Genomic DNA, 23,835 nt, shown 5'->3' with positions numbered 1-23,835 from the left:
TATAATAAGATACAAAACAAGAACAATGCATGTAGATCTCTTGATGACATAACCTTTCACCTTTCCTTCTGAAACAGCAGGCCTGTGTGTTAAGAATTCCCTGTCCTCTAATCTAATAAATGATTCATTATCTGTTACAGTCCACCAGGTGGCACTGTAACCCACTGAATAAGACATTACCATCATTATACCGGCGTTGAAAACACAGTGCGCGTATCAAGATAAACATTTCATTAACAAAACAAAACAAACAAACAAACAATCATCATAAACCCCAAATAAAATATAAACTAATCTCACCTTTAATGTTGTGTTGTGTCATTCGAAGTATGCGGTAGATTTAAAGTGCATATTATACTGAAGCTCCTGCCTACTATCAACCCTGACAGATCTGAGGGATCTCCCGGCTTGCCCGTTGACTGAAACTTCCTTGCAACTGGGAGACACAGCATCTGTATATTACAGATGTATTATACAAGTGCAGTCTCTCTGCATTCGTTTTCATTGTGACTCAACATCCTCTTATTATATATCCTGCCCATTTAGACGAAAGTGTGAGCTACATATTGTAGGTGTTTACTACTTGTGTATAACCACTGTTAACTGTGTTTTAAGCATCAAGTCTGACTGAAACCAATTAATAGTAGAGATATTCTATATGAGAAAATCCAGAACCTGAATTGAAAAGTAAAAACACAATCAGCACTGACTTCTTCATGGGACTGTAAGCTGTCTCCGCTATGAAAGCGTACTGCTCTTTCACTTGAGATTGCTGAGTTTCACACAGAATATATACCACACAGGGGCTGACACCACGACACTTACTACTTAGAATTTAAATTGGATTGTCTTTTGGGTCAAATACAAACATAAAAACGGTTTAACTTGTTTTTTAAGGCACAGTTTGTGATTAGTGACAGCACTATCAACATTCTTGAAGTTGAAAACACACCTGATATTTCAGTGAGCATTCTGCTCATTGCCTACCTCTGATGCACACTCGTGAATATTTCCCATATAGACCCACTCTGTATATCATCTACATGGCTCAGGGGAGTGGGAAAAGTAGTTTTATGACAATCTCTACATTCCAACAGGATATCAGTGAACGACAGTGATGAACTGTCTTCTGGAAAGACGATGAGACAACAGGTACTCTGCAGATCATGGTAAAGCACAAGGAAGAGAGGTGAAGCAAAGTGAACGCATTAATATATAACCATTGAGGGGGGGAAAAAAACAAACAAACGTGGTCAACTGCAAGATCGTCGTGAAAATACCCTTATAGCTATAGGTCAACTTTCACAGGGAGTTTGCTGCATCACAATTGCTAATTGGAAAGGAAAGCACAACGTGTATGTTGCCGTAGCCCTGCAGCAAGCACAGTCCGCTGCTTTAGCTCTTACACGGGTATAAGCATTTCTGCGACCCGCTCAAACTCAGGGGCAGGGAGTGCTGTTTGTTTATCCCGCCAGTTGCCCATGCTCCCCTGCTGTGTTGTACGAGAGTACGAGGAGCCGAGCGGGCCTTCGCGCAGGCGCCTTGTATTGTTTTGACTGAAAATGCCGTCGGTTTCGAAAACGGCGGCGAGCGCTTCTGCTCAAACAGAGAAACCAACCCACTACACGTAAGTAAAGCGAAAAACAAACCGCAGCAGATGCACCAAAAATCCCACATTTAAAGCCCGTTGCCAACAGGAAATCGATAGCATTGCAGATTTCGGCATCTTGAGTGGGTTTAAGAGGTGCTTTTTCCTTTAGCAAATTCTTCGGAAATCACGTAAGTAAATAAAAACGTAAACATTAACGAAATGCTGCAGTTGTGATTGGAGAAAACGCGTGTATTGCGTTGTCAGCTCAATTATTTCCGAATTAAAAAAACAAAAACAAACAAACACCGTGCTGTTTGTTTGCATGGTCAACGGATAAGTTGCAATCCACTTTTTATTTTTTTATTGGCTCTTCCATCTCGGCCTGATTTGCTGAAGTCTTACGTAGCTTTCTTGACGTACGTGCTTGCAGCTGGACTGGATCAACGGAAATAATTTTGCGCAGTTTTTGTATTGGATACCAAAGTGTCGTGAGCAAAGCACAGGACTTTTGGCAGCATGGAGTAACATTTTTGCAACAATGAGTGACACGAAAATTCGGTCTGGTCATGTTATGTCTTTAGAATATCGCCTTTTTTATTAAATTGTTTGATTTTAGTTATTATCCTGCGTGCATTGTGTACAAGACTGCACAGAGTGAAATCTATTATAGCATACGTTTATGCAGAATTACTGTTGTCGAGAGCGAGTAGTCGTACGTGCGTTTGCAGACTGACGGATCATAACAATATCAGAACATATTATTTATTGTGAACTGTGTAGCCTAGAGCGTTACGCACAACGGTAGCGTTTGCAGAACATTTTCTTCAATGGTGTTACTGCATTTTTAAGATGCAATATTTTGTTTAGCTTAAATAAGTCGAAAAGTCCGAAACAACGTAGTAAATTTCGGGAGTGCGCCAAATTATGCAGCAGCTTTGTTTATTATGGTCTGTATGTGAAAAGGACGTGTGTTTTTAATTTATATGATGTCTTTTTTTTTTTTTAACGCTGGTCTCTCGTACTTTCCAGCTATCTAAAGGAATTCAGGACGGAACAGTGCCCGCTCTTCTTGCAACACAAGTGCACGCAGCACAGACCCTACACTTGCTTTCACTGGCATTTCTTAAACCAGCGGAGACGGAGACCGATCCGGAGGCGAGATGGAACCTTTAATTACAGTCCGGACGTGTACTGTACCAAATACGACGAGACGACGGGAATCTGCCCCGACGGAGACGAGTGAGCAGGGTTTATTGATTTTGTTAATTTAAATGCATTATTGTGGCACGATCATGTTGTTATTTTAAATTCACTGTACTGTTTGTATGCGCATTGTGTTTTTATTCTTGCACATAATTGCAGATTACAACGCGTATTCAGTTAGTAGTGCACACTATGTGGTGTGTGTGTGTGTGTATATATATATATATTATATATATAATTTTTTTTTTTTTTTTGCTTTTTTGTTAAATACACAGTGATTTGTAAACGGGTACACATTTAAACCAGCTGCTTTTGTAATTCTATGTTTTTATATATTTGAGAGCTGAATTTATTTTCTAAGTTTGTACAATAATTCAGCACTTTCTTTTGGAACACTGCAAGTGTATCAACATACGTTGTAAACTGCGCCTGCTGTGTGCTTTGAAGAGCACACATTGCCCATTGTTCCTTTATTGAGACGCACAGCACACGCCCCTTCTGCCATGCTTGTGTAGGGCAGCGGTCATGTTAAGCGATCAACGTTTCCGTTTTCTTTTGCGGAACTAAACAAAACGGACAATTTATTATTATTATTATTATTATTATTATTATTATTATTATTATTATTATTATTATTATTTACGGATTCGCGTTTGTTCTGGTTGAGAATGCATAGACATTGGTATTATCTGTATGAAGTCGAGAGGCGAGCTCGCTGTTGTTTTGCAGGCCCGATGGTACACGCCCCCTTCTTCTCTGCAGCGTGCTGGTGACAACACGCTGTACTGTGTGCCTGCGTTATCGGTTAACATCAAAGCACGCTGCTGTGGGAAGAGGGGTGCAGCCCGTGATTGTTTTGTGCTTCGTGAAATAAAGTGTAAGCAGAAAATGACACCCAGCCTGCTATAGTGTCTTTATATTCTGCATTGTGCAATGTGTGGGGCTCATGTCAAGCATTACAGGTGTTGCGTGTGTACGTTATGCTGCTTTAACACTGTACCTAATTTCAACACAGTAAAGCAAACATTTAAGCATCAATGCTTGCATACTGAAGAGACTGAACCTGGATGAAGATCACAAAGCAGGGAATTAAGTATAGTCACCCCTAGACTGGAAATCGTGGTTTGTCGACTGATATATATCAGTCGACAAACTATATATATATATATATATATATATATGAGAAAGATCCAGGGTAATGGAAACGTGGTAATCAAAATATAAAATCAAAGGTTTCGTAGGTTTTGTCACATGTAAACGTTTGTGTTCAGCGTGCAGTGCAGTTTGATGTATTGCTCTCATTTAAGAGTAAGCAGGGGGTTTTGAAAAATGATATGCTGTATTTGCTATATTTTTCAGAACCCTGCTACTTACTTAGTTAAATAAATATGGTGGACTCCTGCAGGTGGATAAATATGTAAATGCAAGGCAGTGCTAAAGCCTTGATCCAGCTAATTATAGAGAAGTTGATACATCGAATGTTTCAATTCCCTTAGGTGTTGCTGTTTTACAGTCTAGCTTGGCCAGCAGTGACAGTGCTTTGAACGTAGTGTATACAGTAACTCTATTAAACATAACATTCATAATCATGCCAGCTCAGCACTTCATAGGCTGTGGTGGTGTAGAAACAGTCTTCAGAAGGATGAATCCATGAATAGATTAACTGTGCTTGTGCATCTTAAAGATAGAACATTGTGTTTGGGACCTTGCTGTATTAGAGTTAGTCAATGACTGTAGGTACTCTTTGCATAGCAGTTTAATCCTTTCCTGATTGCATTCAGTTTAATAAGACACACCCGAGGCATCATTCTTCAAGGTGTCTATTACAGTGAAAATAAACCCAGCATAAAACAAAGGACTACTTACTTGGCAGTGCTTAATAATAACAACAGTATATATTTTTTTTAGAATTGAGAGTTTTCGGTGATGGAATATCAGATCCTATCGCGCCACTTCCTCAATTTTAAATGCAAAATACAGGGAACATGAAAATGAGCAGGACCCTCAGTTCACTGGGACCGTGCCTGTCATAGTGGATGCAGCACAGAGCTGGAATTGTCCACTGTGGAATATTATCTTTATCAGAAGCCCATAAGCACAGCAGCCAGAGAAAGATGTGTTCGTGCAATAGGGGGAGCATACTTTTTAGCCTTTAGGCATCTTGAGAAATGATTGGCCTGTGCATAAGCAATACACAATTTTTTTTAATATTTTGCATGACTTTTGGTCACAGTGACCTGCATTTTCAAAGCACTGATGCCTGATTGACGGTTGTAATACAGGTCCAGTTTAGGTGAAACCTATAGGCATTTGCACATAGAGTTTTTGTCTACTACAGTTTTACTGCAGAATTTATGGTTATCGTTCTGTGGTTTAGATCCCATTCTGCATGCTGTCCAAAGCGTAGGTCATTGGTAACATACTGTTTAATGATGCATAGATCCAGTAATGTGATGTTTGCATCCTTGTTTGGGTTTACTGTCAGTTTTGAATGCGTCTGCAGTTGTTTGCCTCCATATTTAGAGAAATTAAACACAACACTGATGATTCAGCTGCTGCTAGCTAGCAGTGACATGCTAGTTATCATTTTTTGTCAAGATGGATAGAATGAAGATTGAATTTTGAGGTCTAGTTTATTCCATCTCTTAGCAACCATAAATAATCTCTAATTGAACTGTTGCAATTGCTTCAGGAACGTGGGTGCTCGCTGAGTAATTAGGCTGCAGGGCCTCCTCAAGTATGCTGTTGCTATCCATTGCTTCTCAATTAAATGCCTCATTAGTGCTGAAGAGAAAGTGTGACACTGTTTACGATTTGAAAGGATTGTTCTATTTATTTAATGGAGCCATACTGTCTTTGTGAATTAAGTGGTCAGGAAAGGTGATGAGCAGTGATACTGGCTGGGCATGCAAGCTCACTTTAATCCTTAGTCCAAGACTCCCATTGCACAGCAGTGAAGTCCGTTCCTGGTCTTCGTTAATAACACCTGAGCTGAATTCTGGAGCGCAGGTGTGACTGGTCAGACATATTCTAAAAATGTTATGTTTTATTATTTATTTCCTCCTCTCCCTTCTCTTCTAATCATTCATCAGAGTACACTATTTTAGCTGAATCAAGATGTTATTCATTTCACATTGTCTTTGTCTCATTTTCTTTGTGTTTCAGCTGCCCCTATCTGCATCGAACTACAGGTGACACGGAACGAAAGTATCACCTGCGCTATTACAAGACTGGCACCTGTATCCATGAAACAGATGCCCGAGGGCACTGTGTGAAGAATGGGCTTCACTGTGCCTTTGCTCACGGCCCGCATGACCTTCGACCTCCAGTATACGATATAAGGTATATAGAGATTTTCTGCATTTGCACTGCTTGATTCGTGGATATCTAAGAATGTGGTTGCACTTTACTGTAGTTATTTGGAAGATATTATTTATGAACAAGGGGATAACCATTTGTCTCTAGATTACTTACCGGCATGGAATAATAAACCTTGCCAGGTTAAAAAAAATAAACAATTCTCGTTTTAATGTAATGCAGTTAAAATAAATAAATAAAAATAATTGGTATTTCTTTTGCCAGCATGAACATCTGGTGACCTGGTTTACCCGTTTAGTCATGAAGCAATTCTCCTTCCCATGCATTTCCCTGAAATGAAGAAAGCCCACTTTAGTACTCCGATTTGAACAATCTCTTCTGTAAATAAGAGTTTGCCCGACTCGGATTTATCCAGCTGGTGTTTAAATGAGGTCTTTGTGAACTCCTGTTAACCACAGCTTAATTACCCATAGTTAACTTTGAATTGCACGTTCCACACCCCACTGAAATACTTCTAAATAGATATAACTTACTTTTACCGTCTAGGATAGATTTTAAAAGCAGAGTACCTAGATATCCAGGCAATGTTATCCACACCTGAATCTGGTGTATGTCAGCGTTGAGTCGAAACACTGTTTACAAAAATGCATGTTTTTGTGTGCGTGGTCCAAGAAGGGTTAACTAGCAGGATTAAATGAAGCTGTTGTTCGTGACTTGCTGTACTATAATTCCGAGTTCGTGGAAGTGACAGGTGTTTGTGAAAGTCGTCCCACTTTTAATTAGAAGGCATTTCGAATGTTAGTGACTCATATAAGGTAGGCGAGTACATCATCAAAAAGAAAACTAATTGCAGGGCCGCAGGCGAGATTCAACAAGGTTCAAGAGAAGAGATGTTTTAACCACATCAACAAAGCAGCATTATTGTTTTGCAAAATAAGTGTGCGCTGATGACAGCTGGGTAACTGTCCTGTGTGGTTTGGAAATTATCTGCTGTGAAGTTGTGGAAAGTACTCAAGAGTTGTGCATTTTACTGATCATGACTCCTCACTATGAGCTCCTCCATGGCAGCTGCAGTCGAAAGAGGAAATGGTCAGGTCCCTGTCTATCTCTAGTGTACAATTCTGAACTGTCTGCTACTGTACAGCCGGGGGGGTGGGGGGGGATTTCCAGGGCTGCCACGCTAAAAACAATGTCCTGTTGTCTGTAGGGCTGTCCGCTATGTGTGGTTAACCGCTAATGCGGCGCCTTGTCATGTAGGCGAAGTGCTTTGAAAGTCTAGTTTTTGTTTGTCGTTTGCACATCACTAATAGGAGTTTTGAAGCACACTGCACAGTAACACAAAAGGCCTCTGATCAGCACAGCAAGATACTGTGTCTGCCAGGATCTGACAGCCATGTGGGAACTGGCAGTCCTAATGAACCGAACAGAAAGCTTTATTTTATTATTGGCTTCTGCAGAGAATAAAAACAGAAAGCAAAATATCTAAGTGCTGTAATTCATGTTTTATTATATACTTTCTAGTGGAGTAAGCACACTGGGTATATCCTCAGAACAGCTGGCTTATCCAATTGGGATACAAACTTTTGTTTGCGAGTTTGAGAGAGTATCCGAATCTGGGGATATATGGTAGAAGCGTTCTGTGTGTCTGCGTGTCAAACATTTTCTGCATGTGCCTATCCTGGATGTAGTTCATGGTGATCTGCTGCTTCTTCATACCGATGGTTCTAGTTTTGTATCTACAGGTGTCAGTGTGTGTGTGTGTGCGCACTGAATGTTTCTAAAATCAGTATAGCTGTATCAATTACTCATGCTCTAAAAAAAACTCTTGAGTATTGGCAGTAGCTTGACCGGGTTAGGGATGATGTTGCACAGCTGCAGTATTTAAAGTACTTCCTGTTTAAGGGGTGTGTGTGTGTGCACCCTTTAAACATGGCCCTCAAATAAATGCAATGTGCTGTATAATCTGTGTGCTACGTTTTAAATAAAGCAGAATGTTTACTTTTCTATCATTAAGGATACTTTCTATTTCAGTGAACATTTTTGGCACTGTTTATAGGAGGACAGCTACTCTCTTACTTTTTATCTTTCCCAGCGAGCCCCGCGTCCCAATACCATCGTTTTCCTGCATAGAATTGCATTTTATATACAGTGTAGCACCTTATGATACTGTGAAGTAAACAAAATTATAGGGATGAAACAAATATGCAGCTTGATGAAAAACACTCTGTAGAACCAATAATGCTGCGCTGGGCAATGAATCCCATGAAAGAGTTTTCAGAGGGTGTGTTGAGGTTCTGTCTAGTGTTCTAGTTGCTTAGCAACCATGTTCATTCTACACTTGAAGGCAATTAGAATTTGCCCACACACATTCATTTTGTTGTAAAGGGTTAAACATTTAAACAGTAAACGCAAATAAAAAACCTGAACGACAACATATATTACTTAACCTTAACCTATCATTTTAATACTTTAACTGAAAAAATATATATATATTTTTTACAAGGATTTATTTTTTTGATTTTTCATGATTTTATAGGTGTCATGATACATGTTTAATCCACTGTAATTATTGGATACTGTGTGTGCAAATTTGAATAAACCCGAAAGTATAACATCATCATAAGGGTTAAGGAGCGTTTGTGCAAAAGGTTTAAAAGGTGCGTCCCTTGGGTACAGCTGGTCCTGTTCTAACAGTGGGGTCGCTTGTTTAAATGGTTTGCAGAGAGCTGCAGGCACAGGAGGCTCTGCAGAACGGGCAGCTTGGAGCTGGGGAAGGGATTCCAGACCTGCAGCCGGGAGTCCTGGCCAGCCAGGCAATGATTGAGAAAACCCTCAGCGAGGACCCCAGGTGGCAGGGTAAGACAGCGCAGCCCTCACCCTACGCACCCTACACCCTTCACCCTGCCTCGTTCTGTCACCCGAGTCCGAAACAAAAAGACACAAGGGACCGGGTCAGCTGTGCATACTAACTAATTATTATAAATAATGAAATATAAACTGCAGTTATACCTCCTTTGAGATTTATGTGTATAAATGCTGTTATCCGTGTCAAATTTTTATCATGATTACCGTGTACAAGACGACACTTACAGCAAAATAAGAAATCTGATTTTAATTTTTAATAATAATTAAAAAAAAAAAAATGTATTTGTGATATATGGAAACGACATGAGCAAAATTATTATTATTTTTTTTTCATTCTTGGTATAATACAATCCAGTTACTGGTACATTTCATAATGTGTTTTTTTAAAATCTTAAATTACATTTTAAAATGACATTTACTAAGCTAACATTGACCCCTACTGGAATTCTACATTACTGGTATGTAGTTTCTTGACGTGCAAATGAAGTCACTCTAATTGTTGACCAGTTTGGTTAAAAATGCCTACATTTTCACACAGATACCAACTTTGTGTTGGCAAACTACAAGACGGAGCAATGCACAAAACCACCGCGCCTCTGTCGACAGGGGTATGCCTGCCCACACTATCACAATAGCCGGGACAGGAGGAGGAATCCGAGGAAATTCAAATACAGGTACGCAGAAATGCACAGGCGTTTGTTATGACATTCTAGTTCACATGATTGTAGGTCATTTGGTAAACGTCTTGTTAATTACTGTCTTGTTTTTTTTTTTTTAACTTCTTTTCTAGATCAACGCCATGTCCTAATGTAAAGCATGGGGATGAATGGGGGGAACCTTCAAAGTGTGACAGTGGGGATCACTGTCTGTATTGCCACTCGCGCACTGAACAGCAGTTCCATCCCGAGGTAAGGACGTTAATTTCACAACTTCAAACAAACGCCCAATCCTAAGATCCTCCCGAAATAAGAGAAACGAAGCAAGCGTTTCGAAAACTCGTCTTTCTCAGTGTCTTCTTTCATTCACAACCTAATTGATTATTATTATTATTTTTTTTTGTAATGTGTATTTATTTGTATTTAGATTTACAAGTCCACAAAATGCAATGACATGCGCCAAACAGGATACTGCCCACGTGGTCCCTTCTGTGCTTTTGCACATGTGGAAAGTAAGTCATTTTACCCCCAAAATTGCTTATGCTGGGGTCTAGTTGCAGATACATACTGAAGACAGAAAAGGCATAAAAGCACTATCAATGCAGTTTTGTTTGTAAAATGGCTCTGTTGATTTGAATATCTATAAACATACCCAATAAAGTTCTACCTAAATGCTTGTAGCTTTCAAACCATTTTGCAATGAGACCTCTAGCTTTCAGCTATGAAACTGATTGATTGGTTATGATTTACTTGCCTGCACACGTCTGTGACACGCTGAGTCTGTGCGCTTTGTTGCAGGAATCCCCTCCACAGAAGAGACCATGAGTTCGTTGCTTACTGTGATGCAGAGTGGATCCCAGTCCAAGACAGGCTCTCAACACTATACAGACAGCACAGTTAACGACTATGTCAACAGCACTGCTAACAACGGACAAACCGGAAATGTATGTGCATCCTCAAAGACATGCTTTATTTTAATCTTTGTGTTCTTGTTTTATTACATATAAGGTTCCTATTAATGTGACGGGGATATTTTTAATAGCGACTTTAAAGAACTATCTCTTATATTATTTTTTTATGTTGTTTTGGAACCTTGTTTGTATTAATTAATTGTACCCGTTTTTATTAATTTAAGATGTTTGATCTAAGGACAGTGGTGCAATTCAGTCCGAGCCTATGATTTACATTTGTAGCAACATGCGGATCATTCGGAGCTACAGTGCACTCCTAGAGTGAATTTGGTAACTTGAGAAGCTATATACATATAGAGAGTGATGGTAACAGTGTTTGTACAAGTCATCAATATAATGGCTTACAGTAAAGTAAAGGGCAGTTAGCCACTCAAGAAAGTCAGCAATTATCTCATTGTGTGTTGAAGAGCAGTGGCAGCCACGTGCAGCACACTCACAAACGCTGCTCTGCAGTGCAGCCATTCATGGTAGGAAGCTGCTCCCTAATCGCCAGTGTCAGACACACTGCACAGACTCGTTCATCGAGATGTTTGTCACGTTTACCAGTCTGCTGTACAGTAGTCAAAATGTCTGTACTGTACTTTGAGTCTCATGTGTAGAGCGTTTAACTCTGGACTCAAGTGCTAAGTCATGCATGTCCAGAGTAAAGGGTTATGATGTTGGGTACAGGTTATGAAACACCTTTAATAAATAAAATGCTAATTTTGCTCATACATCCAACACCTGTATTGTGGTTATCATGTTCTGTTCATTAACAGTAAGATAATGGGTTCTTGATAAATTAGCTCCAAAGTAAGGACAAGTGACAAGGATATACCTAGTGTGTTTTTTTTTTTCTTTTCTATTTTTCTATCTCCTAGAGCTGCGAGTGAAATAGTAATATATGTGGGGTTTTTTGCTGATAGGGTGTACACGTATTTCAGTTTTTTTTTTTTTTTAACATTACGTTTTAAGTACTCTATAACACTTGGCAGTTTTACTTTTGTATCCTTTTACCACCAGAGACTTTCAGCTTTTTGATTAGAGGTTAGATTAGACAGATTAGCACTCATAGTCTGTGTCTGTGTCTCTGTGTGTGTGTCTATGCATAAATATATAGATATAGATATAGATATAGATAGTTATCTGACTATCCTGGAGGATGCTACAATATACATTACCTCTGTGCATTATTTATGTCATTAGTTTTTTTTAATCCTCCGTTCTCCCTTTTATTCACATACTTCGAGACACTATAGAAGTCAGTATCGAGAGTAGTTTGCTCGCTGCTTTATTATTATTTAGATCTGAAGCCATCAGTGTAATTGCTCAAGTCTCAGACGAGCTGTGCTGGCAACACAGAGCTTGCTCTTGGTCTGACCAATTCAGCTATTCGGAGCCCGGTTGATCGATACCTCAACGCATTGAAACTTCCCTGCAATCTCCTGTTTATTTTTTTATGAAGCTGCTTGCACTTCCACGGATGGCTTTTCAACTGGCAGGTGCTTTACAACACAAGAGCAGCCAGCTCACCGCAGCTCCAGCCCTGAAACCTGTTTAAAACGCTGCTCTGTGCTTCTCTCCTTCAGGTTTCATGCTCTAGTAGTCCGACTGTAACATCCAGCTCAGGAAGCAACAGTTCATTATCCCCTATTGGACCCATGAGCAGGCCCAAATGCTTTACTAATGGTAGCTTATGTTCAGAATCCACCACGTCCAATGTATCTTCTCCAACGTCTAACTACCCAAAAGCGCCTGGCTTTGAACGCGAGGATCAGGTATATAAAGATTCATTTTTCCTTTAACGCTCCTGAACGGATATTTGTTGGCGACGTGCGGCCAGTTTATAATAAAGCTCAGAGACACAGGGACACTTACGCATGTTTATAGGAGTTCTTACATTTTTTATTTGTATTGTTTATTTTTATTATCAGTGCGATTCAGCCAAGGCTAGTGGCAGAAAGCTCTTGTAAAGTGTGCAAATTGTACTGAGTGACCCCCTAGCTAGCTGAGCTCTCTATGCTGCATGTAAGACTGTGTTTGCGATCGTATGTCTTTCTGCTGAAGGTCGTATCGGCGTTGCTCAGGTCTTGACCTTTCTGCATGGTGAACGAGATCTAGTAATTCTGCATCAGATGAATTGTGCATGGTTGTATTGACAGCTCTTCGGGATGAGTTTGTGACGACGTATGAAAAGAGAGAGCAGATTTCCTTCTGGTTTCACAGACCCAGGTTAGCAGGACTGGTTCTGTGAAACCAGCTATTAAAGTGTGCACAGGGAAATAGATCCATCCTGTTGATGGGGGCTGCAGGATTTGTCTGTTTGTCTTCATGAAATATATTTAAAATGCATCCCCCTTTTTTCCCCATTCTCTTTCTTTTTCAAAGTAATTACCCTTCACTGTTACACCTGCTGATCGATCTGTGTGTATTATGTGTCAATTTTAACAAAGTGTTTTTTTTTTATTGTTATTTTTTAAAGGCAAAGTATCTGAAGAGTCACCCACTGAACAGTAATCAGAAATTAAATGACCAAGAAAAACAGGTGAGCTGTGGCAGGTCAACCATATGTACGGGTAGCAGTATTCTATAAAAAGCAATAACTCAGCAGCAGCATATATGGACCAGTGTCCGCACACCTGGGTTTGTTGTCAAGTGAATCAGACAGTGGTTCTAAGCTGTGCTAGTATTGTGGCATATTGTTAGCCAATGAGGTTCCATTTTATGATATTGTATTCTGTGAGCTGAAGTTCCTGTGACTCTCCACATGGGGGCAGTACTATTGTACAGTACTGAATGTATATAAACACTATAGTTCCTACACCTGTGAGTTTTAGGCAGTTACACTGGAGAGCTCCTGTTTGTTTGCTGGGATTCATACTCCCATAAGGAGCGGAAGCACCACCCTCACTCATGTAGTTCATCTCATGAAAAGTTCTCGTCTGAATAGTTTAATGTTGAGAATTGATATTTTGGTTGAAATGGCTTCCCCTTTTTAAGGTTTTGTTGTTTGCCTGTAAAATTGCATTTCATATTCTATTCTAGTTTCTTTAAGGTACTGTGTGTTGTTGTATAATCTGTAATCTAATCAAATGCAGATACACTTTAGTGCATCTGTAACCAGCATTAGACAGGAATAAATAAATAAGCAAGATGCTTGATGGTTCCTATAAACAGTGTGTTCTTGTCTTGCTTTGTTTCCAGAACCTTATTAGTGTATTTTCAGTGGCTAACCCACTGGCTTCGAGTATCACATCCAGTATTGCTTCAAGTCTGGCCTCTAGTATTGGCTCTGACAGTCCCTCCCCCACAGCTTTATCAACGATGAATGCCAAAGCTACCCCATTCTACCCAGGTAGCAATACAGTTGAATCAGTAATAGGTAAGTATGCTTGATTTTATTTTTCCGTAATAAACTAAAACAAACCCTGTATTGCTTTTTTTTAAAAATATTTATTAAATATGATTTCACCTAAATGTTCCCCCAAAAATATTTTTCTGACATCCCACAGCTGCGCCTTTTGTGGTCAGAAACCAACTTCCGGGTTATTTTATCACCATTGCATAAGTGATATCTGGATAATGTGTAATATATATATAATATGAAAGTGTTACACCTTTTGTCTGTACCTTATGGCATCTGGACAGGCTTTTACATATATGTCCAGATTATTATACTTTCAATAACTTTCAAAGAATGTCTTCTGAGGAATGACATGCGTAGGGCTGGACAGACGCACACCCTTCATGATATCAGCTGTGGATGTTAAAGCAATCAAGCGTTGAACCTCACAGCAGTGTCTTTGTGTTGCCAGTACCTGACTGAGTCAATGGCACCAGGCAGCTGTTGTCACGTGATGGAGCTTGTTGTGATTAGTTCGTGCATGGAGGGAGGGAGGGGGAGAGGGAGGAAGGAAGGAAAGAAAAGGAGAGAGAGAGAGAGTGAACAGGCTGCTGAACACAGTGAGTCAGCACTTGGAAGGCTGGATAGTTAAACACTTTAACCATTAAACAGCTTACTGCAGAGCAGGTGAGGGCTTTTCATTGTGTTCGGTGCTTCATTCCTGGGGTTTGTGTTTTAATACAACATTGGCTTTTATAAGAGTCTCCTTTGCCAGATATATGAAACTGTGGGGGGTTTTCTCCCTGAGGGGGTGGGTGGGTGGGGTGAAGTTATTGTTTAAATAACTAAAAGTGGTATCAATAAATAAACGAGTATACAGATTACCGAGGGTTTTATTTAGTATGTAGTTCTGTTATTCTTATTTTTAAAAAATGTGGCACACTTCATTAAATTTCCTTTGTTTTTAAATGTACTGGACATGTGTAAAAGGGAAAGGTGTTTTAAGTACTGGTAATTTGGGGCTCTGTTGAAACATCCACCCTTTTTTGGTTAAGTATACAATTAACAATGGTAATAGTAAATCTCAGTGTGCAATAGTATTGAGAGTGTATAAAGTAAGAAACTGTGCACTTTGATCTTTTAAAGAGTAATACAAAGCCTATCATGTTTCTTAGGCAAGTAGTTCAATATTTTATCATGGTTACCATTGTTATGCAAGCGTTCTGTTTTGGTTGTAGAAAAGAAAAATAAGTGATTAAAAAAAAAAAAAAAAAAAAAAAAAAGCCAGACTCATAGGGCCTCCCCTCAGCTCCCTGACCGGACCATCCTCTCGCTGGCTCTGAATTCCCGTCTGAGTCGGTGGCAGCTACCCTGCCAGCTAACAAACGGATCCCAGAACAGCAGTTGCTATAGCGATGCACCCTGCCCTTTAGAATTGCCTTTCCACTGGGAGCTGCTTTAGTGTTGCATGATTCTAATAGGCGTGTGAAGGTGCAGCCCCAAGAGGAAGATATTGCTGTTGTGTTCTAGCTAAGTTAGTCTTAAACATTTTAATATTGAGCACCAGTGCTTCTGGTGTCATCTGCAGCAGTCTCCAAATTCTGCACTCTGAATGTCTATTCAGTTAGACCGTCGTTGTTGTGGGCACCTTTTTTTTTTTTTAATGAGTGTGTACTTTTTTAAAATAGCTTACTTGCATCTGATTTGATGTGGGTTTTTTTTTTGTATATTCCAGGTTCCGCCCTTGACCTGAATTTTCGTGACATTAATGTATCATTTCTTGATAAAGAATTGGAAGAACAAGAAAACGGTGACCTTGGATTAAGGAGTAAGTAAACTTTTCGTAGCAGGATGATTATTTAGCCCGGTGAGTGTGAAGTGTTATAACTGAGTGTAGCTAACACGGTGTTCCTCTGAAGAGCTTGCTAAGTTAATTAAAGGCTTTCTTGTTTTTGTTTTTCATTTTAGATGTTAACAGTCTAGTTCGCTCTTCAATTTCAGTTACTCCCTAGCCAGCCAGTGGTTTTTATTTTAAAATTAGTAGTGCATTAATCCTGCATCCTATCCAGAGATGCATGTTGTATTTTGGTAGCAATCGCCAGTGAATACCCTACAGCAGGGTTCTCCAACCCTGGTCCTGGAGAGCCCAAGTCCTGCAGGTCTTTAAATTATCAATGGCTAAAGATCTGGAACACCTGTTAATCTTGACTAATTAAGCCAATAATTGGTGCAATTAAGTAACTGAGAGCTGGGTTGAAACAAAAACCAGCAGACTCTGTAGCTCTCCAGGGCCGGAGACCCCTGCCCTACAGCTTCTCTGGGCCCTGACCATGTGACTTGTGTCCCCCACCCACTTTCTCTCTGACAGGTCAGAGGTTATTGGGAGGCTCCGCCCCAGTGAATATCCCCGGCTCGCTTGCTCGTTCCTCTTCTCTGCACTCCTCGTCCTCTCTCTCTGCCTCTCCGCTGAACTCTCTGTCCCAGTCCCTCTCCCAGTCTCTGCTCTCCTCTGCAATGGCTCCCCACCAGCAGCAGCCCCAGCCAGCCAAGTCCGAGCACGGGTTCCTGGGCACCTCGGCTGGTTCCTCTCAGAACTCCTTAGGTAAGAAGAAAAGGGTTTCCTACCCGTGTCACAAACCAGGCTTTAAAATACAGCATTTAACAAAACGTTAAAGCAAGCCCAAATGTCAATGGAGCCCTAATGTTGCAGGGATGGAAATTAGACTCCTATTGTGTAGCTGTTTTACTAAGAGTTTGGTTATCCGCAGTGTAAAGGTCACAAGCAGGTGTGTCTTTTTAAACTTGCAGTAAAACCAGGAATGGGTCAAACTGCTATGCAAGGGGAGTCTTATTTCCATTCTTGTATCTCATTTACGCTTTTGGGGTTTATTCAGTTGATCCAAAAAGCAACCGCTGTATGGAAAAATAAAATAGAGCCTTCCTTGGCAGTTTTTGGCCTATTTTATAAAGACTGAAATTCACAAAAGCAACTCAAATGCACTGTTGGAGATGTTGTTATTTTAAAGCTCTCCACACCATACGTTTCTCATGCCACCACCTTTCAAATCATAGTAATCTTATTGAAGTTTTTAAGTGCTCCCAAGTGCTTTTAAAGGTATGTTTTATTTCACTACAATTGTGTCTTCCCGTCTCTCTCTCTCGCTTTCTCTCTCTCGCTCTCTCGCTTTCACTCTCTCGCTCTCTCTCGCTCTCTCTTTCTCTCTCACTCTCTCGCTCTCTCTTTCTCTCTCTCTCGCTCTCTCTTTCTCTCTCTCTCGCTCTCTCTTTCTCTCTCTCTCGCTCTCTCTCTCTAGGTTTGAACGGTGGAACCAGTAGTATTTGGGATTTTGTCAGTGGAAGTTTCTCTCCCACTCCATCGCCTGTGTTTAGCAATGCCGCTGCTGCAGCCCCGGGCACCAGCACCGCTGATCTGGCAAGGTTGCAAAAGAAACTGGACGAGGCTAAAAGGAAAATGAAGCAGTGGGAGGATTCGTGGCAACAGGTTAAGCAGGTTGGTCCTAAATGGAAGCTTCTGAATACAGTCGCTGGGGATGCATGTCCCTGGTGTCTGGCATACAGGCGCGTGAACAGTTCTTTTTACAATGTGCAGTTGATATCCTTTGGTGTGGGGGGCGTGCATATCTCCTGAATATGTTGCCATTGTCAATAGCTATTATAGCAATTGTCCAGGGAGCGGTGGAGTGGGGGGGGGGGGGGGGGTGGGGGACACCAAGTGGCTGCCATCCAAATAGGGTGCCACATTCAACTTCCTCTCTGCAATTCCTGTCAAATTATTGTAGGGTTTCTGTTGTAGATTTTGTCTTTTTGGGGTTTTTTTTGGCCGTTTCTTCAGTTTGTAGGCTCTCAGATGCTAGCAACAGCAGCACCTATACTCTACACTGGTCCTTGTCACGCATTTGCTGGACTCTGCATGTTCTCTGTGTTGCAGGCTTGCAACGCCTGGCAAACAGAAGCCCAGGAAGCGAAGGATCAAGCGAAATCCGCTGAAGCCGAGAGGCTGCTCGCCTTCCAAAAGAAGGATGATGCAAAGCGCAAGCTGAAAAATCTTCAGGAGGACTTCGATGCAATGTGTAGGTCGCCCAGCATGCCCCTTCTGCGGAGTTACGGAGACATCGACAAAGTCCCTTTACCAAAGCTTCACTCAATCCAGCGGCAGCTGAGAGCAGACTTGGACTTGATAGACGGGGTAAGGGTTTGAAAATCACCGTTCATTTCCTTACGAGCTGGTGAATGATTTCAATTCCCTAAAATAACATTTTCATAACAGAACATGTTACAATTGGTATCCATTTTATAAGAAGGCATTTTATAGAAGATGTCTTAAGAAGCTGTACTATGTTTTAGTGAATTATTAAAACAGTACTATGTTTGTGGTGTCTTTTTTTTTTATTGTTATTACATTATTACTGTGTCTTGCAGTATTGACCTTCAGGTTTGTAATGGATTCTAAACTTTCTTTTCTCATCACACAGGTGATATACCAGCTTCAGTCAAAGAAATGTGTAGTATGCCAAAAGCATGACCGGTGTGTCGTTCTACAGCCTTGCCAGCATTATGTACTCTGTGAGAACTGCGCACCTAGCGAAACAGAATGTCCTTACTGTAAGACAAAAGTCATGAAGTGGTGATGTAGACACAGTCAAGGTACTGTTTCTGGATCCGGCCCTTTTGAAAGAACTACTGATATATTATGCTAACAGTTTAGAATATAGCATTTTATTTTGTGTTTCAGTATTTCATATAGTAATTCAATTGATAGATATATTTCAAATATTGTAATGGTGTTTGACTGGTACAGATGTGGGAACTTCATTACCATATTACTTTTTTTTAAATTATTTTTATTTTAAAGTTTTTCTCAACCTTCCTAAGTTTGACAAGGCGACTGACATTTTTCTTCCTGTGATTTTTGCCTTCTCTCTTTATAATCCTGGTTTGAAACCATGTCTTTTCCTCTCATTGGCGTTAAGGAGATCCCACTTTTATCTATAGATAATATTTTGCTTCCTGTTACCTAATCACTTCCTGTTCTGTAGGTCAGTCTCATGCCAGTTATCAGCTTGCAATCATACCATGTGACTTGCAGCACATTACATGATTGGTTACCAGAAAGTAATCTCCAAGGCTGGTTTCAAAGACCTTCATTAGAACTAATTGTTTCTAATCGGGGTTTGTGAAACCAACTGATATATTTGGTATAGGAAATTGATTTTCAAAGCCTTGGTTTTCATCACTCTGTCTGTACCTGAATGTATCAGTCAAACACTCTTACTAGTTATGTGAAGAAGTTTCATTTCTTGTAAAAGCACTTTGTAAACCTGGGGATTTGTTATAGATGATTATAGAATTAGATTTAAGCTGCTTTGTAGTATTTGTGTTTTGTTTTAGTTTTTTCTAAATATGCTATAATATGAAGCTTTGGTTGTGTACTGTGAATCTTGATAGAATATTCAGTTTCTTACTGTTAAATCATGGTATAGTTAATCATGGTATAGTTAAATATATTGTTATATATTGTTAAAGATTTAATATTCAAAAAAAAAATACATAGTTACTTATTAAAAAAAAAATGAATTAGTATTGTTGAACTTTCTTAGGATTTTTACATTTTTTAATTTAAACTTAAGTGCAAACTTTTAATGCTTCTAAGCATAAACCAGCAGTTAGAATGATATCTTAAAGGCACTGCTCATTATGCATTTAGGAAATCTCTTGCCATTTGTAGTTCCTGGTTTTCTTTTATTCGTTTTGTTGGAGGAATCTGTTTGCTGCATGTACCAGACCCGTGGTATTGCGTGGCTGTATTTTCTTTATAGAGACTTTGTTTTTTAGAACTCCTTGCCTCTTTAAACTGTTAAGAGTATATCTGATACGTGGCCACTCAAACCAAGTGCCTTGCCTAAAAAAAAAAAAATAATAATAATCTTCAGTTTCTGTGGCTAATGCAAGATTGCAGTTAAACTGCTACAGATGTGAACAAGCCAAATCAGTACAAAGAAAGACATGATTGATAAAAATAAAAAATATGAAATTGTAGATTTTTTTTTTTTCTTTGTAAAAATAAATAAATAATAAAAGAAAAAACATTCTCATGATTTACTGAAGAATCATGATTTTAACACACGGCACTTAATCAGAATCAGGCATCGTAATCAGACTCCCATTGCATAGCAGTTTGAGCCATTCCTGGTTTTGTTATGAGTTTAATAAGACACGCTGGAGCCTGTTCCCTCTATGCTGCCGCTAATCGAGCTTGCACCAGAACCTGGAATGGGTGAAACTGCTGTGCAATGGGAGTCTTGTTTCCATCCCTGAGAACGCTGGTCAAGTGATTGCTTGACCTGACGTCAAGCTCAATATCCTGTTTCCATTCCAAGTTTGTTTGTCAGGCAATGGTGCTTCTTTTTTTTTAAGATTTAATTTTTTTTTTTTTTTTGTGCAGCTACAGTATCAATTCAAAAAGACGACCATGTTTACTTTATCTGGTTAGGAGTATGCAATTCAGGAAAACCTTTACTGTATGTATGAGAACTGGCACTGTTTGCTAAACTTTTGATAAGTGGTGATTCTCGGACTGTCCATACAGAAGAGGTCAGTGCTGTTAATATGTAAATGGTGTTGTCAAATACAACAGTGTAATGCGCTTAGGTTAAACAAATTTAAATGACCTACTACTGTGTTCGCAAGATGTGTTTGTGTTCATATTCTTTTATTGCGTATAGCTCCAGTCCATTAACATTTACAGCAACGAGTATGGTTAGCAGAAAACATTTTGTGCTTAACTTAAAGTTCTCGGCTCACCGCGCACCAGCAACCCCTGTGGTCTGGCCGGGCGCCTGCGGGCTTACCTGTAAGCTGCTCAGAGCTGCGTTGTCCTCCGACGTTGTAGCTCTGAGACGGCTGCATGGTGAGTCTGCAGTGTGTAAAGAAGCGTGCGGCTGGCGGCACACGCTGCGGAGGACAGCGTGTGTTCATCTTCGCCCCTCCCGAGTCAGCGCAGGGGTGGTAGAGGTGAGCTGTGCCTAAAAATAATTAGATATTCTAAATTGGGAGAAAAATAAAAATAATTTGCGACTACTACATTTAAAAAATAATTAAATAAATTATAATGTAAAAAAAAAAAAAGATCCCTTGCAGTAATTTCATATGTAGAGGTCATTTTGTTTCCTACATGGTCTGAATTAAAAAGGAAAACAGTTTCTGCTGATTTTTGCTTTTGCTGACAATATTAATGGACTCAGTGTCATCTGTAGTTTTTGCCAAAGACCTTTGGTGTTCTAGAATAACCTTTTGCTTTGTTTGTTTTTAACATTCTAAGCAAGAAACAGCTAGAAATGTAAATTTTTGAAAAATGACCAAACGTAATATTGTGTTTTAAATTATCTTGAGTATTTATAAGAACTGTATAACAAAACATGCTTTTATAAAATTAAAATATAGGATATGTTTAAAGGTATGAATATTGAATGCAAACGTTTCAACAACTGTATCCAAGTTATAGTGAAGGATTGTTTAAGAAATGAATGACAGTTGTGTTTGTATTCTTAAGTGGCCATAAGGATCAATGCTTTTTTTTTTTTTTTTTTTTTTTTTTTTACTTAAGAAATACAGTAGTGCAGTTTTTCTCTCTTTTCGTGTGTGCTGAACTGTCACTTCTTATAACCCTTCTTAACTATTTTGCATGTTAGTAGTTGCTGTCAGGAGTAACTGTATTTGAACTGTAAAGTGCGTGTCTCGGGTCTCCATTTGGCTTGTTTTAAAGCATGCTTTGTTACGCTATTCACCTTGAAATAAAAAATACAAAAAATGTCAAAAGATTGTAGTTGATTGGGAAATTTTGAAAAGCAAAATACAAAAACTAAAATATAAAAGCAGGCATCTGTAGTTGGTTTCATTGGTGTAGTATATCATGCTCTTGCGCATTTGGAAATGACGACAGTGTATTCCCCAGAATTTTAAGAGAAACAAATGGAGACCAAAGAAATGCACTCGTAGTGGAATATCAATGGAAGCAGCTTGTAACTTTAAATTCTAGAAGGTGTTACGGTTGGTTTGATCTGTGATAGACTTGGACTTTCATGTTGATGTATGCTTGGTCAGACAATTTTGACCCAAGTGTGTAATTGGTATATTTTTTTTTATTTTTTATGCAATTCCAAAAAACAAATGACTATATATTTATGCATTGGATAGAATTTACCAAGGATTCCCAATAATTTTAAATAGAGAGAAAATATGAGGTATTAAAGTAAAATAAAAACCATACAATTTATTGAAACAGGTTTTGTATTTGAGAGTTGCTTGGGAAAGCTTTTTATAATGTCCAAATCCAAAAAAAAAAAAAAAAAGAAAACCCTTTTTAATGTGTTGGTGATCCACTAGCTTTTAAAACCCACCTCCAATGTACCATCATTCACACATTGGATGCAGGCCAATCTACATTCCGAGAGAGAGAGAGAGAGAGAGCATTGCATTATTCAGATGTAGCATTGGCTAGGTGAAAATGCCATTCTGCAAATTAGTTTTACAAAAAAATTTGAATCGTCAAGATTTTAATGTGAATGCAGTTTTTAAGTTTGCATAGTTATCAGCCTGGGAACAAACTACACACACACACACACACCCACACACAAAAATATACATATGGAGGAAAAAAATGTATTTTTTTTCTCAGGGTTTTACAGTCTAAAATAACTATAGAAAAAGAAAATAGACTTTAATCTGCATTTTGTAGATTTATTTGCTTCAGATTCAATTGTTATAGAAGTTAAAACCTTATTCTGTTATAGAGAGAGAGAGAGAAGAGCTCCTATCCTAACTAGTATTTAAGAGAAATAATACTGTCAGTATATTAATTGTGTGTATGTGTTGTATCCATAAGACCTTAATTGCATATTATGGGAATTCTCCAATGTTTTAATTTATGGAAACCTTTGTGGTGTAGCTGAGTGTGTAATGAGATTGAAGACCTGAATGGATTTTTCTTTATTCTTAAATGTAGAAGGTATTATTTATAATGCATAATCATTTACTTGTGTATTGTTTCAAATTGTTAACACTTGTTACATTATAGCATTTATGCAATGGTTTACAGAATTCATGGAATTATTTTTATTGTCTATGGGAATTAAAATCATTTTTTGACCTTAAACGTGTGTGTGATTTGCCTTTGTTTTGCGTATGAGGATTTGTTTTCAGGTGGCTGCTGAGGATGTTATGTCAAAAACATTCATTAAAGTTTATATTTAGATGGGGGAAGTTCACTTAATATTCTAAATGCATAGGGCCGCAGTCACAAAACTGATTTAAGGAATTTATTTTTTTATTATTTTATATTTATTTAATATTTTCTTATATTACATATATAACTGTTATTTTGAAAAGTGAGATTAAACTTATAACCTTCTCTCAAACAGTTGGTGTACTACTAACTTGATTTGAATTCATTATAATGGGATTTAAAAAAAATAAAAGTCTTTAAAAAAGTTTATAGGAGCTCATAGTAATAGTTTTTTTTTCTATTATGGTTGAATATCCTACAAATAAAACCTTAACACGTCCAAATATGTGATACGTGTCTAAGATGATATTGTTAACAGCTGTATCTTAAAATGCTCAAATCAGAAATCAATATTCAAAACCTATTTATGTTTTTGGTTTTGGTTTTGGTTTTGCTAGTATTTAACGTTTATATTTCAAAACTTTGCATCATTCAGCATTGTGTGTGTGTCTGTCGGCCTGTCTGTCTTACCACTTGTTTGAGAATGAGACTGGAAGTCTGCTTCATTGCTTGGTACACACTGTCTCACGTATGCAACTGCAGTGTAGTTAGAAGCCAAAGCTCTGCTTGTTCTGATTGGCTGTGGCTGAAGTCTGCTGCTCTAATTG

The 23,835-nt window shown here is 38.9% G+C and overlaps 1 protein-coding gene across 5 annotated transcripts; it reads left to right on the top strand.

The window, feature by feature from the left end:
* Window positions 1–1,128: 1,128 nt before the first annotated feature.
* Window positions 1,129–22,300, top strand: LOC117418620 (putative E3 ubiquitin-protein ligase UNKL). 5 transcript variants are annotated; one of them, XM_059035427.1, is made up of 16 exons: window positions 1,129–1,189; window positions 2,621–2,830; window positions 5,960–6,136; window positions 8,835–8,968; window positions 9,516–9,651; window positions 9,768–9,885; window positions 10,061–10,145; window positions 10,432–10,577; window positions 12,173–12,361; window positions 13,066–13,128; window positions 13,788–13,965; window positions 15,662–15,754; window positions 16,295–16,528; window positions 17,241–17,437; window positions 17,876–18,133; window positions 18,420–22,300. In XM_059035427.1, exons 1-16 carry the CDS (start codon window positions 1,167–1,169, stop codon window positions 18,573–18,575), a joined length of 2,397 nt encoding a protein of 798 aa, XP_058891410.1. In that variant the 5' UTR covers window positions 1,129–1,166; the 3' UTR covers window positions 18,576–22,300. The 5 variants fall into 5 exon arrangements, with proteins under 5 accessions (XP_058891410.1, XP_033887707.1, XP_033887709.1 ...); XM_034031816.3 differs by lacking the exon at window positions 1,129–1,189 and adding an exon at window positions 1,387–1,627; XM_034031817.3 differs by lacking the exon at window positions 1,129–1,189 and adding an exon at window positions 1,991–2,149.
* Window positions 22,301–23,835: the final 1,535 nt, after the last annotated feature.

Source organism: Acipenser ruthenus, chromosome 13 (assembly GCF_902713425.1).
Source record: "Acipenser ruthenus chromosome 13, fAciRut3.2 maternal haplotype, whole genome shotgun sequence".
Lineage (NCBI taxonomy): Eukaryota > Metazoa > Chordata > Actinopteri > Acipenseriformes > Acipenseridae > Acipenser > Acipenser ruthenus.
This window is presented reverse-complemented; position numbering and strand designations above follow the sequence as displayed.

Coding starts and splice junctions, on each gene's coding strand:
- LOC117418620 (XM_034031816.3), top strand. CDS start 1,563: ATGCCGTCGGTTTCGAAAACGGCGGCGAGCGCTTCTGCTCAAACAGAG. Junction 6,137..8,834: donor CCTCCAGTATACGATATAAG/GTATATAGAGAT, acceptor AATGGTTTGCAG/AGAGCTGCAGGCACAGGAGG. Junction 15,755..16,294: donor CGGTGACCTTGGATTAAGGA/GTAAGTAAACTT, acceptor TCTCTCTGACAG/GTCAGAGGTTATTGGGAGGC.